The sequence below is a fragment of the Coregonus lavaretus genome (assembly GCF_964263955.1).
Source record: "Coregonus lavaretus genome assembly, chromosome: 8".
In the NCBI taxonomy this organism is placed as follows: Eukaryota; Metazoa; Chordata; class Actinopteri; order Salmoniformes; family Salmonidae; genus Coregonus; species Coregonus lavaretus.
The window spans coordinates 27,255,687-27,271,151 of record NC_139995.1 but is presented as its reverse complement, the minus strand read 5'-3'; the positions used below and the strand labels follow the sequence as shown (position 1 = coordinate 27,271,151).

Sequence of the window (15,465 nt, the reverse complement as noted above, 5' to 3'; positions counted from 1 at the left end):
TATTTGAGCCTATTGCTTTCATTTACACACACAGCTCATACTGTACCCTCTCATATCTACAGGATCACTTACTCTACTCATGATAGCCACATAGTGTAAAATAAAGGAAGGAAAGGAGGAAACAAGTGGAGAAAGGGAAGGAGGAAAGGAGATGAGGAAGGAGGAAAGGAGATGGGGAAGGAGGAAAGGAGATGGGGAAGGAGGAAAGGAGATATGACAAGAGAGAAGGAAAGTAGGGGATAAAAGGCAGGAAAGGTAACTGAACCGTTTAGGTCTGGACCCAAGAACCTGTGGCTGAGAATCATAGTAGTAGTATTGACATAGAGTAACAGACCCCTGCTTAGTGAGTCCCTCATATAACTGGCATTCCAGACACTGACAGCATATAAGACACACAGAGGTCCAACACACAAATAGAACAGTCACCACCGAATACAGGGCATTGGGTTTCATACAGCAATGATATTATTATAATATTCTCCATATATAATTCCAATATATATATTTATATATATTTATATAAAAAAACATATGTCATCCATTTTATTTACAAAGAGAGACAATAAATGATGAATACCTTGCATAACCGAGAGGGGACGACGTGTAGGTGGGAAACACCCAGGAGTTAGACTAGAGTTAGACTAGTACCCACAAATTAGGAATTAGGTCTAGAACCCACAGAGTAGGAATTAGGACTAGAACCCACAGATTAGGAATTAGGACTAGAACCCACAGATTAGGAATTAGGACTAGAACCCACAGATTAGGAATTAGGACTAGAACCCACAGATTAGGAATTAGGACTAGAACCCACAGATTAGGAATTAGGACTAGAACCCACAGATTAGGAATTAGGACTACGCGGGAGCACAACACCACAACAACAAGGCTACTGGGGGTACTGGGTTTACTGGGAATAGAGACTAGGCCGAGTCTCCTTTACAGCAGCGAGTGTGGCCATTGAGCACGGTCAGGGTTCAAAGGTCAAAAAGTCAGAGGTCACCTCCGTATTGCACGTGTCCCACGGAGAAGGTGAGAGGTGACGCTGGATACAGGTCCCTAAACGTCAAGATCTCTCCCAAATTCGGCATGTCACTCTCGAAAGGCCGCAAGCATGTGTCCATACAGATAATGGGAATGCACTGAGAGAGACACAAAGAAAGAAGGAAGGAGAAAGCGAGGGAGAGAAAGAAAGATGGAGAGAGAGAGTAGGATTAGCTCTTATTTTATTTATTTATTTACTCTTATGTTAGTAACTGGGGTGGAATTAGCATGAGGTTTCCCTATCCCCTTTGTTAGCATTGCTCAGTCAGGAATAGGCTAATGGCCCTAGCCATTTGTTAGCATTGCTAGGTTGTCTTACCTGTTAGCGTTAGCTCCTGTTAGTAAGTGGAGTGGAGTTAGCATGAGTACGTCCGTACAGCAGAGGGGTCGAGTCTCTGGGGAGCCGGGGGAGGAGCTAGACAGTGTGTGGCAGAAGTGGGCGTGGCAGAGCGGGACAGAGAGGAGACAGCGTGCAGTGAGACAGGCAAAGCAGAGAGAACGGCACACACTCACAAACGCATGAATGCCCTCACACACACCGAGCGTTAAGATGAAATTATTTGGTGGCTTTTATTGTTAGTGCTTGCATTGTCAGTGAATCGCAAAACAAACTCACATCACATCCACACGACTGCAATTCATTTAACTATGAATACACAGTACCCCCTTCCAAACACACACACCTTCTGGTTGCAGCTGTTTCTTGGGCACCAGGGCCATAGACGGGGGCATGGACATGGAGGGCATACGGAACCCAGCGGGCAGTGTTTCCATGGAGCCCGCCATCATGCCCATTCCCCCCCCTCCCTCCCGCGCTCTGAAACGTTTACGCCACGATGGAGAGCGGCGGAACGTCTTATCATCCCCACTCTACAGAGAGAGAGAGAGAGAGAGAGAGAGAGAGAGAGTGTAAACAGTCATGTAAAACCAAGCAAAATGGTTATAAAGAAACAGATTCCATATTTCACAGGAAGACGGCAAAACTGAAACACTTGTGGTCCATTATTTCCTTGTTACTCACCTCCTCCAATCGGCGGTCAGTGCCCAGGGCCAGGACGTTGTTGAATTCTCTCTCCAGAACCTGCCGAGCCTGTTGCACACACACACAGCATATAGATATACAGCATATAGACAGCTGGCGTCACTCCTAGGGCTGTCAGCCGGTAATTGTCATGCAAATGACTGCCGGTCTCACGGTAATTGACCGTTAATTAACATAAACATGTTTAGCATCTCCGGGCTTCCACACCATAGAAATAGAATGAATAGGACAGGTTTGGAACCTCTAACCCTGGCAATTTGACTGGTAAACTCATCGGTACACTCGCAATGGCTGCCTGGTATTGTGATGCAATCATTTCCATGGTAATGTAGAATGTTCATTCAGATGATGCTAACTGATGTGGCTCATGCAATGGACTGTATTTTTTGAGTTTAATCAACAAATCACAGCACAGACTGATGGGTATACCTCCTGCTTTTACTTCCTGCTTTGCTCCAACGGGTACACTCAAAATGGCTGCCAGTCCACCTATTATGCCATCATTGACTTGAATGGGGACGTCCGTTCTATTATGTATAGGCTAACTGTAGGACGGTGAGAAGAGCAGTAACGTTATGGCTAGCCTCAATAAACCTAGCTTCTCTCGGTTTGAAGCAGTCAAGACAGGTACTATGTAATGGGATGATAAATAACTAGCAAGAAGTTAGTCTACCGTGAGATAACAGTGGTTGTGGTCTCTCCCTCCGTGCCTGGTCTGGTGCTCCGAGCCTCCAGTGTCTCACTCTCAGTGTCTCACTCTCTCTCTCTCTCTCTCTCTCTCTCTCTCTCTCTCTCTCTCTCTCTCTCTCTCTCTCTCTCTCTCTCTCTCTCTCTCTCTCTCTCTCTCTCTCTCTCTCTCTCTCTCTCTCTCTCTCTCTCTCTCTCTCCAATTGGCTTTCCTGCTGCTTCCCTCACTCAGATTGGACCGGTTGTCTTTTAGGTCCTTTCAGAACGGCTTTTTAAAATGTATTTATGCATTTTCCGGGGCTTTCCCGTGTCCATTTCCGAACAGGAGCTCTAACTCTCATCACCATTTGTCATCACCATTCAGATTATTCAAATTCAACTATGAAGTGTTTAGAGAGTAATTAGAGGGACAATAGAGCGCTGAGTACCAGGCCATTAGCAAGGGCCGTTAGCAAGTTTGGTAGGCTACCCATAAGCGGCATTCATTTGCGCAGTTTTGGATGAGATTACAGTGACCAACGGTCACAGGGAATTTGACTGGGTCATGACTCGTGACTGCCGGTGTGGCGGTAATACGGTCACCGTGACAGCACTAGTCATTCCTACACAACGCTAGTCCCTTGACCAAGGGTGTGTGTCTGTGTGTACCTGTGTGTTCTGCATGGGGATCTGCAGTATGAGAGCCAGGCTGCTGTAGTCGAAGGTCTCATCCAAAGCAATGAGAGCCCCATGGACTCCACTCTCCATCAGGTTGGTACTGTAGTCCTTCAGACCTATACTCTGGACCCAGTGGACCACCTGCTCATTGGTCCACACTAGCGCATCTACAGAGAGGGAGGGAGGGAGGGGAGGGGGGAGGGAGGGAAGGGGGGGGGGGGGGGTATGGAAAGAGGGGGAAGGGGGAAGGAGGTAGAGGGGTATGGAAAGAGGGGGGAGAGGAGAGAGGGAGAGGGATAAACAGAGAGAGACAGAGAGAGGTATCTTACTATCACAGCATATAGACCAGTGCATCTAATAAACAGACAGAGAATATCATATCAGAAGTATTCACACTCCAATAGTGTACACTCAATGGCATACTCCCTTTGTTCTGAATAAGCACAGCTGTCACCCAGCTTTTTCAGTGAGGAACAGGTGTTGTGTGTGAGGCGGGGGGTTTCTGATGATGTGACAGGACAGCTGAGTCAAGTTCATATGCAGTGCTGAAGGTCATAAGGTAGCAAAGCTTTAGCTGGTTCTCTCTCTGTGTGTGTGTGTGTGTGTGTGTGTGGTGTAGTGTGGTGTGGTGTGGTGTGGTGTGGTGTGGTGTGGTGTGGTGTGGTGTGTGTGTGTGTGTGTGTGGTGTAGTGTGGTGTGGTGTGGTGTGGTGTGGTGTGGTGTGGTGTGGTGTGGTGTGTGTGTGTGTGTGTGGGTGTGGGTGTGGTGTGGTGTGGTGTGTGTGTGGTGTGGTGTGTGTGTGGTGTGTGGTGTGGTGTGGTGTGGTGTGGTGTGGTGTGGTGTGTGTGTGTGTGGAGATAGCAGTAAAAGGCTCAGCTGTCCATACATAGAGATCCAGCCACCTTAAGTCCCGTGTAGCTCAGTTGGTTAGAGCATGGTGCTTGCAACGCCAGGGTTGTGGGTTCGATTCCCACAGGGAACCAAAAAGGAGAACAAAAAAAAGAACAAAAAAATGTATGCACTCACTACTACTGTAAGTCACTCTGGATAAGAGCGTCTGCCAAATGACGTAAATGTAAGTCATTCTTACACCACCTGATGGTGCTGTGTCTACAGACAACTGAGAGACATGATAACATTTACAGTGGCTTGAGAAAGTATTCACCCCCCTTGGAATGAAAATTGATTTTTTGGGGTTTTGTATCATTTCATTTACACAACACTTTGAAGATGCAAAATATTTTTTATTGTGAAACAAACAAGAAATAAGACAAAAAAACTGAAAACTTGAGCGTGCATTACTATTCACCCCCCCCAAAGTTAATACTTTGTAGAGCCACCTTTTGCAGTAATTACAGCTGCAATTCTCTTCGGGTATGTCTCTATAAGCTTGGCACATCTAGCCACTGGGATTTTTGCCCATTCTTCATGCAAAACTGCAGCTCCTTCAAGTTGGATGGGTTCCGCTGGTGTACAGCAATCTTTAAGTCATACCACAGATTCTCAATTGGATTGAGGTCTGGGCTTTTACTAGCCCATTCCAAGACATTTAAATGTTTCCCCTTAAACCACTCGAGTGTTGCTTTAGCAGTATGCTTAGGGTCATTGTCCTGCTGGAAGGTGAACCTCCGTCCCAGTCTCAAATCTCTGGAAGACTGAAACAGGTTTCCCTCAAGAATTTCCCTGTATTTAGCGCCATCCATCATTCCTTCAATTCTGACCAGTTTCCCAGTCCCTGCCGATGAAAAACATCCCCACAGCATGATGTTGCCACCACCGTGCTTCATTGTGGGGATGGTGTTCTCGGGGTGATGAGAGGTGTTGGGTTTACGCCAGACATAGCGTTTTCCTTGATGGCCAAAAAGCTCAATTTTAGTCTCATCTGACCAGAGTACCTTCTTCCATATGTTTGGGGAGTCTTCCACATGCCTTTTGGCGAACACCAAACGTGTTTGCTTATTTTTTTCTTTAAGCAATGGCTTTTTTCTGGCCACTCTTCCGTAAAGCCCAGCTCTGTGGAGTGTACGGCTTAAAGTGGTCCTATGGACAGATACTCCAATCTCTGCTGTGGAGCTTTGCAGCTCCTTCAGGGTTATCTTTGGTCTCTTTGTTGCCTCTCTGATTAATGCCCTCCTTGCCTGGTCCGTGAGTTTTGGTGGGCGGCCCTCTCTTGGCAGGTTTGTTGTTGTACCATATTCTTTCCATTTTTTAATAATGGATTTAATGGTGCACCGTGGGATGTTCAAAGTTTATGATATTTTTTTTATAACCCAACTGTACTTCTCCACAACTTTGTCCCTGACCTGTTTGGAGAGCTCCTTGGTCTTCATGGTGCCGCTTGCTTGGTGGTGCCCCTTGCTTAGTGGTGTTGCAGACTCTGGGGCCTTTCAGAACAGGTGTATATATACTGAGATCATGTGACAGATCATGTGAAACTTAGATTGCACACAGGTGGACTTTATTTAACTAATTATGTGACTTCTGAAGATAATTGGTTGCACCAGATCTTATTTAGGGGCTTCATAGCAAAGGGGGTGAATACATATGCACGCACCATTTTTCAGTTATTTATTTTTATAATTTTTTGAAACAAGTTATTTTTATCATTTCTCTTCACCAATTTGGACTATTTTGTGTATGTCCATTACATGAAATCCAAATAAAAATCCATTTAAATTACAGGTTGTAATGCAACAAAATAGGAAAAACGCCAAGGGGGATGAATACTTTTGCAAGGCACTGTATAATGAGAGATCCTGTCTATGAGCATGGATGTTTACCTTTCATGTCATGCATGCTCTCCTCTCTACGACGGTCCAGGTCCTTCCTGTCGTAATTGAGTCTCTTCAAGCACATAATCCCATACTGCAGACTGGCCCTGGTACACACAATCTTTTTTGTGAATTCTGTATTCCCACATTTTTATTGGTACAATGTCATTGTTGACTGCACAAATTGAATACATATGTCATCACGTGTATGCCTATTTTTCCTATATTAATATTGAAAGTGTTGCATGGCAGCTCCTAAGAACGGTTGTTGTTGCCGTGGTGGCTGGCTGGTTACCATGGTGACTGACCTGTGGAAGCTGTCGACCATCTTGAGGTGTGTGCGGAGGTCTTTCTTGGTGAGGTGGTCTAGCATGCGGGCGTCCACCAGACACTCCATGAAGTAGGAGCGGTACTGAGGCAGACCCAGGCTGGGCAGCCACTCATTACCTATCCACTCATGGTTCATATCCCCGTACGCCAGAGTCTGTGTGTCAGGAGGGACACAGTTAGTGAGTATGTTTGGCTGAGATTAGATACAATTTAGAGGTCCATCTGTGTATGTGGACTAACCAAAAGGGTAGGTGTGTGTGTATGTGTGTGTGGTCTGAGACTGTGCTCTCTGTGACATGGTGACAACGCCCCCTGGCTCAGGTAACTGTTGTGATAACAACAACCAGTGTTAGTGGGAGGAGTTATCTCACCTGAGCCCAGCTGCCCTCCTCATTCTCCTGAGTGATTGACAGCGTGGCAGAGACAGGACGGATTGGGTTAGACGCACACATTCACACAGTTAGCTAATGCTAATCACACATACACTAAGTGATCCGAGTCCCATGCACCAATGTAACCGACCAGGTACAGAACCCAGGAAAGCCATATGGAGAGATGGATCAACTTTAACACCAGAGTGCTGAGACACAATTAATCACAATACGACACAGCACAACACACACAACACAACATAACAGACAACCAGCATAAATGTACGCACAATAACCCACCAAAACAACAGAGCCTACTATGGTACACCAAAGACATGCTAACCCAGGCACAAACATACAGGCAGTATGCGTTGTAGTTATAGGAGGCTGGGGATGAGTGTTTGCGGAAGCAGGCATATGTGTAACACGGCGGGGCAGAGTGTGCGTGTGGTGCGTGTGTGAGGGAAGTGTGTGTGGTGGGGAGGGGGCCAACCAGATGGCACTGACCGCTTTAGTGGAGGAAGCCAGGTTCTCCATCTCTTCATGAGTTAACCACACATTTCCAGAGGACTGCGCAGAGAGGGAGAGCACGCACGCACACACACAATTACACACACACACACAAAGAAGCACGCGCACACACGCACACACACATACAGTGACTGTAGTGAGAGGGAGTGTGTCAGGCAGGCAGTATCTGGCACACTGTTGAGAGAGTAGGTTTCCCATTCCACCCCATGCAGCACAGTGGACAGAGTGAAGAGTACTGTCAACTCCAAAAGCACTATCATTACAGGGTCATAGGTGAGAAGTGACAGGTGATGGCCAGTGTGTGTGTGTGTGTGTATATATGTACCGTGAGCGATACAGAGAGGCTGTGTGTGTATGTGTGTGTGTGTACCGTTCTTGAGGTGAGCGGGGCAGAGGGGCTGGTTAAGGAGACCATCTCCTGTATGGCCAGGCGTAGTTTGAGGCGGTGCAGGGGGTTACTGATGCCAATCTCCCTCTGGATCTCTGTGTCAGACAGGGCTGACATGATGGCACCGCTCTTCACGTTGGCACGACACGCTGCCACGTACCAGGCAGGCATACCCACCCACAGCTACGTTGGTGAGAGAGAGAATCACCTTCATCATCACCACCACCACCATCAACATCACCATCATTTACATTTGACATTTTAGTCATTTAGCAGACGCTCTTATCCAGAGCGACTTACAGTTAGTGAGTGCATACATTTCCATACTGGCCCCCCGTGGGAAACGAACCCACAACCCTGGCGTTGCAAGCGCCATGCTCTACCAACTGTATGACACTCCAGGTGATTATATGGTAGGACAACGTTAAGGTAGGGTTTAGGGGAATCTGAAGGGTTAGGGATAGGGTAAGGTTGTGGTGGAGGTTAGGCATCAGGGGTTAGAGGTTATACCTCTAGCCAGGAGACCACGGTGGGTCCATCCCACTGGGCGAAGGGCAGTCCTCTCCTCCTGGCCTCCTCAAGCAGCTCATGTCTGACACAGAGACAGGGGAGAGAGAGAAACAGGGGCAGAGGGGAAAGAGAGAAAGAGGGAGTGAGACACACAGAGAGAGAGAGAGAGAGAGAGAGAGAGAGAGAGAGAGAGAGAGAGAGAGAGAGAGAGAGAGAGAGAGAGAGAGAGAGAGAGAGAGAGAGAGAGAGAGAGAGAGAGAGAGAGAGAGAGAGAGAGAGAGAGAGAGAGAGAGAGAGAGAGAGAGTAAACAACTAATGTTAGTATGGCCTCTGGAGCACACTAATGCATTATTCCACTACAGAACAGCCTGAGGCCAGGGTTTCACAGCTTCTAAAATTGTATTCACAATTCAACTGACAGAGACACAACCAGCTGACCTTGTATTTAGATAGAGAGAGAAAGAGAGAGTGTGTGTGAGAGAGAGAGAGAGTGAGGGAGAGATATAGACAGATCTTACTTCTTCTTCATCCTGCGGTCTCTCTCTGCCTGGGTGCCCAGCTTGCCCAGAGTCATGGTGTCTCCGATGGTCATCTCAAAGTCTACTGAGACACACAACATAATAGACATAGCATCACTCACACATACCTGTACATACAGTAGCCTACAGGAGACACATGTAATGGTGAGGCAGGTACAGGTACAGGTGTGTTACCTCCCGGCATCAGGGCAGGTAGAGGCTGTCCCTCCCTCCCCAGTGTCCCTCCTCCCTCCATCCTGCCCTTCTCCTTGCTCTTCCCAAACAGACGACCTATAGACGACTTGATGCCCTTCTTCGCTTTACCCCTGTAGAGAGAGAGTGAGAGAGAGAGAGTCACAAAGTATAAGTGTGATTGAAAGAATAAGTGTGTGTATGTGGGGGAGGGAGGGTTGTGTGTCTGTGTGTGTGTGTGTGTGTGTTTACCCTCGTCCGTCCTCCAGACTGCCAGTGAGCTGGGCGAAGTTGGTCTCCAGTCTCAGACTGCGAGGGGAGGAGGGGGGAGATGTCTCACATTTGATAGTAGCCTTATCCTCACGAGCTTCCACTGGAGACTGGAGGGAGAGAGAGAGGGAGAGCAAAAGGGAGAGAGAAAGGTGAGAAAGCCTCTTTTACCTGTGTCAGTAGACTTCAAATAGGAGCCAACACTTTCTCAGAGAGGCTGTGACAACAGCTTGTCCAGTGGGAATGATCCTGTCCTTCCTATCGCTGTGTTAATTTCAGTACCTCTCCAAATCGTGGGAACTGTACTGCCTCTCTTAGTTTTGTAGATGAAGCGAAAACCGACTTACTGCTATTTTCCTGCGGTGTTTCCTTAAGTCGCTAGGCTGTTAGAGACAGGAGGGAGGCACAGACACACCAACACATAGTTAGAAACAACCAGGTGTTAGACATACAATCAAAACCAGTTACTGGAGTTACTGAAGAGAGAATGCATAAGCAGCAGTTGAGGGACTTTTTGTTTCACACTGTAAACATTGCGTGTGAGTATATCAATCCAAACATGCATTCAGGTTAGTCATCTCTGATGGTTGAGTGTGTGTGTTTGTGTGTGTGCATGTGCATGTGTGCGTCTCACCAGGGTCATGATTCCCAGCTGGTGGCTGGCGTTGTGGGTGTTGTGTTTGGGAGTGGAGCGTCCGCTGTTGGGCGGGGACGAGGAGGAGGCCAGGGATTGGGCAGTGGCTGAGGTGGGCATGGTTCGGGGGCGGAGTGTAACGTTGAGTCCGTCCATGCTACCGCTGTTCACACGAGACTCTATCTCATCTGCCCTGAGGTCAGCAGACTCCCTCTCCACTTGGATCATCCTAAACACCAGAGAGAGTACAGTGGGATGAGACATGATACACACATCATACACACATAATATCTACATCATGCACACATAATAACTACATCATACACACATAATAACTACACTATACACTCATAATAACTACACCATATACACATAATAACTACATCATACACACATAATAACTACATCATACACACATAATAACTACACCATACACACATAATAACTACATCATACACACATAATAACTACATCATACACACATAATAACTACATCATACTCCCGCAGCGGTCTAAGGCACTGCATCTCAGTGCTTGAGGCGTCACTACAGACCCCCTGGTTCGATTCCAGGCTGTATCACAACCGGCCGTGATTGGGAGTCCCATAGGGCAGCGCACAATTGGCCCAGCGTTATCCGGGTTTGGCCGGTGTAGGCCGTCATTGTAAATAAGAATTTGTTCTTGCCTAGTTAAATAAAGGTTAAATAAAAATAAATAAATAAAATACACACATAATAACCAGCAGTATAAAGCATGTTTCATGGGTGTGTGAGTTAAAGAATAATGGTGCATCAAAAATGAGGGAAAGAACTTTCACATCGCCTAGGAGTAACAAAACCCTCTGTAAAGGAGGAAGTCAAGGCTTCAGATTCTGGAAAATGCTGGAGATATTATGGTGGAAGGTAGGGAGGGAGATAGTGGGTATTGTGATAGTGTCTACGTTGTTGTGTTCTCCTACCTGATCTCCTCATTGATGGCATCCAGCTGCTCCTGCAACATCAGAGCCAGAGTCTGTGCATCTGATTGGCCGCTGGGTGACAGGAGGACGGAGCTAACATCATCATCTAGGTCTGACTCCGCCTCCATGTCACTGCCCAGGAGGTGACTGACGCTGCTGCGTAGAGACGAGTAGTCCTGCTCACACACCGCACACACCTGTAGGGTAAATACACAAACACACACTGTTAGACACCGCACACACCATTACGATAGATACACACATGGGCCTCCCGAGTAGCGCAGCGTTCTAAGGCACTGCATTGCAGTCACTACAGACCCGGGTTCGATCCTGGGCTGTATCACAACCAGCCGTGATCGGGAGTCCCATAGGGCAGCGCACAATTGGCCCAGCGTCGTCCGGGTTAGGGGAGGGTTTGGCCGGGGGGACTTTACTTGGCTCATCGCGCTCTAGCGACTCCTTGTGGCAGGCCGGGCGCCTGCAGGCTGACCTCAGTCGTCTGTTGAACGGTGTTTCCTCCGACACATTGGTGCGGCTGGCTTCCAGGTTAAGTGGGCAGGTGTTAAGAAGCACGGTTTGGCGGGTCATGTTTCGGAGGACGCATGACTCGACCTTCACCTCCCGAGCCCGTTGGGGAGTTTCAGCGATGAGACAAGATTGAAATTGGGGAGAAAATGGGGGTAACATTTTTAATTTTAAAATAGTTATATACTGTATATATATATTTTTTTAAAGATACACACACACACGGCATACACCTGTACGGTAGTTACACATTACACACATTAGATTAAACACAGTCTGCTCAGATACCCAAACAAATCCACACTCACACCTCATATATTTAAACACTTTATAAACACACATGTTGATAAAGAAATACCACTTACATCACACATACGTCCAAGGTAGCAGGGGTCAGAGAGAGAAAGATTGGTTAGGTGAGAGCTTTATGCAATGAGGGACAAATGCAGTGTGTTGAGCTTAACAACCATCAGCCATATTACTGCCCTCATCAGATCATCAGCCATGAGGGAGAGGAGGGAAAGAGAGGAGGGGAAGAGAGGAGGGATAGAGGAGACACTAACAAAAGGGAGGAGAGGGGATATGTGGAGACGAAGACAGGATATGTGGTGTTTCATGACATAGCTTGGGATGGGCACAGAAATTGGACACACGGGCAGAGGGGAGGGTACCAAGTTTGACACAGGTGTGTGTGTGTGTGTGTATGTATGTATGTGGTTACCTTGTTGGGTTCGTCGCGTAGCGCTGCCAGGCGCCCCTTCTGTGCCCGTCTGATGACCGCAGAGCTGTAGTGTCCATCCTGCCCCTCTACCACTGAGAAACGCAGGTCGCTGGCACTGCCCATGTGAGACCTATACACACACACACACACACACACACACACACACACACACACACACACACACACACACACACACAGAGAAGACCTGGTCAGTATAGGGTGCTAGTATGGAGCAAGTGTGGGACTAGTGTGTGTGTGTCTGTGTACCGTGGGTGTGATCCATCTCCAAACACTCCGCTTCGGCGTTTCAAGTGGTCGATCTCATTCCGCATCTTCTCAATCTCACCAATCAAACGCTCCTGACGAAGAAAGGCATTGTGGGATTGGACATTGTTTGTGTGTGAAAAGTTAAAATGAATATCACGTTGGATGGATAGAGGGATGTGTTGTGTGTCCAGGCCAGACTCACCCTGGTGTGGTGGAACTCCTCCAGCTGTTTCTGGGAGTTCTCCAGATCCTGAATCAGGGAGTTCTGGAACCAACAGGAAGAGGATATGATATCACTGTTCAGCTATAGTTTGGGAATCACTAGTCTAGACGCCTGAGTACATCATATATTTTCAGTGAGGGAAAAATGTATTTGATCCCATGCTGATTTTGTACGTTTGCCCACTGACAAAGACATGATCAGTCTATAATTTTAATGGTAGGTTTATTTGAACAGTGAGAGACAGAATAACAACAAAAAAATCCAGAAAAACGCATGTCAAAAATGTTATAAATTGATTTGCATTTTAATGAGGGAAATAAGTATTTGACCCCTCTGCAAAACATGACTTAGTACTTGGTGGCAAAACCCTTGTTGGCAATCACAGAGGTCAGACATTTCTTGTAGTTGGCCACCAGGTTTGCACACATCTCAGGAGGGATTTTGTCCCACTCCCCTTTGCAGATCTTCTCCAAGTCATTAAGGTTTCGAGAATGACGTTTGGCAACTCGAACCTTCAGCTCCCGCCACAGATTTTCTATGGGATTAAGGTCTGGAGACTGGCTAGGCCACTCCAGGACCTTAATGTACTTCTTCTTGAGCCACTCCTTTGTTGCCTTGGGCGTGTGTTTTGGGTCATTGTCATGCTGGAATATCCATCCACGACCCATTTTCAATGCCCTGGCTGAGGGAAGGAGGTTCTCACCCAAGATTTGATGGTACATGGCCCCATCCATCATCCCTTTGATGCGGTGAAGTTGTCCTGTCCCCTTAGCAGAAAAACACCCCCAAAGCATAATGTTTCCACCTCCATGTTTGACGGTGGGGATGGTGTTCTTGGGGTCATAGGCAGCATTCCTCCTCCTCCAAACACGGCGAGTTGAGTTGATGCCAAAGAGCTCGATTTTGGTCTCATCTGACCACAACACTTTCACCCAGTTCTCCTCTGAATCATTCAGATGTTCATTGGCAAACTTCAGACGGGCCTGTATATGTGTTTTCTTGAGAAGGGGGACCTTGCGGGCGCTGCAGGATTTCAGTCCTTCACGGCGTAGTGTGTTACCAATTGTTTTCTTGGTGACTATGGTCCCAGCTGCCTTGAGATCATTGACAAGATCCTCCCGTGTAGTTCTGGGCTGATTCCTCACCGTTCTCATGATCATTGCAACTCCACGAGGTGAGATCTTGCATGGAGCCACAGGCCGAGGGAGATTGACAGTTCTTTTGTGTTTCTTCCATTTGTGAATAATCACACCAACTGTTGTCACCTTCTCACCAAGCTGCTTGGCGATGGTCTTGTAGCCCATTCCAGCCTTGTGTAGGTCTACAATCTTGTCCCTGACATCCTTGGAGAGGTCTTTGGTCTTGACCATGGTGGAGAGTTTGGAATCTGATTGATTGGTTGCTTCTGTGGACAGGTGTCTTTTATACAGGTAACAAACTGAGATTAGGAGCACTCCCTTTAAGAGTGTGCTTCTAATCTCAGCTCGTTACCTGTATAAAAGACACCTGGGAGCCAGAAATCTTTCTGATTGAGAGGGGGTCAAATACTTATTTCCCTCATTAAAATGCAAATCAATTTATAACATTTTTGACATGCGTTTTTCTGGATTTTGTTGTTGTTATTCTGTCTCTCACTGTTCAAATAAACCTACCATTTAAATTATAGACTGATCATTTATTTGTCAGTGGGCAAACATACAAAATCAGCAGGGGATCAAATACTTTTTTCCCTCACTGTATGTGTGTGTGTGTGTATGTGTGGCGGGCCATGCCTTGTCCTCCAGTGCTGCCATGCGTTCTTTAAGGTGGAGCTGCAGTCTCTCGTTAGACTCAGTGAGCAGACGGTCCACTGTGTCAGACAAACGCTTGTTATGTTCTTCATTCATCTTCTCTCTCTGACGTGCCTGAGAGAGAAAGGGAGAGACAGAGAAAGAGAGTGTTAGAAAGAGAGAGAGGTTTAAACAAGTTCATGACTATTGTCACCCAAATACAGAAGCACTCCATACACTCCATGAGCACAGCACCAGGAAACAGAATGAGAGTGAAAGGACTTGATTTGACAACATTGTATTATGCAGTCAGAGGGAAAACTACCTTGATATCGTATCTCAACCACACACACACATTCACAGCTGTTTCCTCATAGGACTCATTTAATTATACTCATGAGCTCATATGCAGAGATAGAAACTAGACATGCGTGAATTATTCAAATTCTAAATATATCAGCCAATCAGAGCTATGTGGGGTAGGGGAAACAGGCTAAAGCTAGAAATGTGTGGATTTTGCTCATATTTATAGAGCACGGCATAGTGAGTGTGTGATGCTCTAAATGTGAAGGATATCTACACTACATGACCAAAGGTATGTGGACAGCTGCTTGTCGAACATCTCATTCCAAAATCATGGGCATTAATATGGAGTTGGTCCCCCTTTGCTGCTATAACAGCATCCACTCTTCTGGGAAGGCTTTCCACTAGATGTTGGAACATTGCTGCGGGGACTTGCTTCTATTCAGCCACAAGAGCATTAGTGAGGTTGGGCACTGATGTTGGGCGATTAAGCCTGGCTCGCAGTCGGCATTCCAAATCATCCCAAAGGTGTTCGGTAGGGTTGAGGTCAGGGCTCTGTGCAGGCCAGTCAAGTTCTTCCATATCGATCTCGAAAAACCATTTGCACGGGGACATTGTCATGCTGAAACAGGAAAAGGGCCTTCCCCAAACTGTTGCCAAGACTACAGTATAACACACGCACGCACGCACGCCCACACACACACACACACATACACACACACACACACACACACACACACACACACACACACAC

General features: G+C 46.9%; 1 protein-coding gene across 1 annotated transcript in view; it reads right to left on the bottom strand.

Moving 5' to 3' along the window:
• Window positions 1–593: 593 nt before the first annotated feature.
• Window positions 594–15,465, bottom strand: part of LOC311133800 (liprin-alpha-4-like) — a 139,539-nt gene continuing 124,667 nt past the window's right edge. Inside the window, exons 10-29 of the mRNA XM_084167372.1 lie at window positions 14,412–14,543; window positions 12,619–12,681; window positions 12,417–12,508; window positions 12,150–12,279; window positions 10,904–11,100; window positions 9,946–10,174; window positions 9,659–9,694; window positions 9,294–9,421; window positions 9,045–9,175; window positions 8,850–8,934; window positions 8,332–8,413; window positions 7,804–8,004; window positions 7,410–7,472; window positions 6,903–6,929; window positions 6,510–6,685; window positions 6,211–6,308; window positions 3,422–3,597; window positions 2,066–2,134; window positions 1,728–1,914; window positions 594–1,142 (exon numbers count right to left, since the gene is read on the bottom strand). Coding sequence (XP_084023498.1) covers window positions 1,093–1,142; window positions 1,728–1,914; window positions 2,066–2,134; window positions 3,422–3,597; window positions 6,211–6,308; window positions 6,510–6,685; window positions 6,903–6,929; window positions 7,410–7,472; window positions 7,804–8,004; window positions 8,332–8,413; window positions 8,850–8,934; window positions 9,045–9,175; window positions 9,294–9,421; window positions 9,659–9,694; window positions 9,946–10,174; window positions 10,904–11,100; window positions 12,150–12,279; window positions 12,417–12,508; window positions 12,619–12,681; window positions 14,412–14,543 — 2,352 coding nt within the window. The 3' untranslated portion in view covers window positions 594–1,092. The remainder of the gene's footprint in view (window positions 1,143–1,727; window positions 1,915–2,065; window positions 2,135–3,421; window positions 3,598–6,210; window positions 6,309–6,509; window positions 6,686–6,902; window positions 6,930–7,409; window positions 7,473–7,803; window positions 8,005–8,331; window positions 8,414–8,849; window positions 8,935–9,044; window positions 9,176–9,293; window positions 9,422–9,658; window positions 9,695–9,945; window positions 10,175–10,903; window positions 11,101–12,149; window positions 12,280–12,416; window positions 12,509–12,618; window positions 12,682–14,411; window positions 14,544–15,465) is intronic.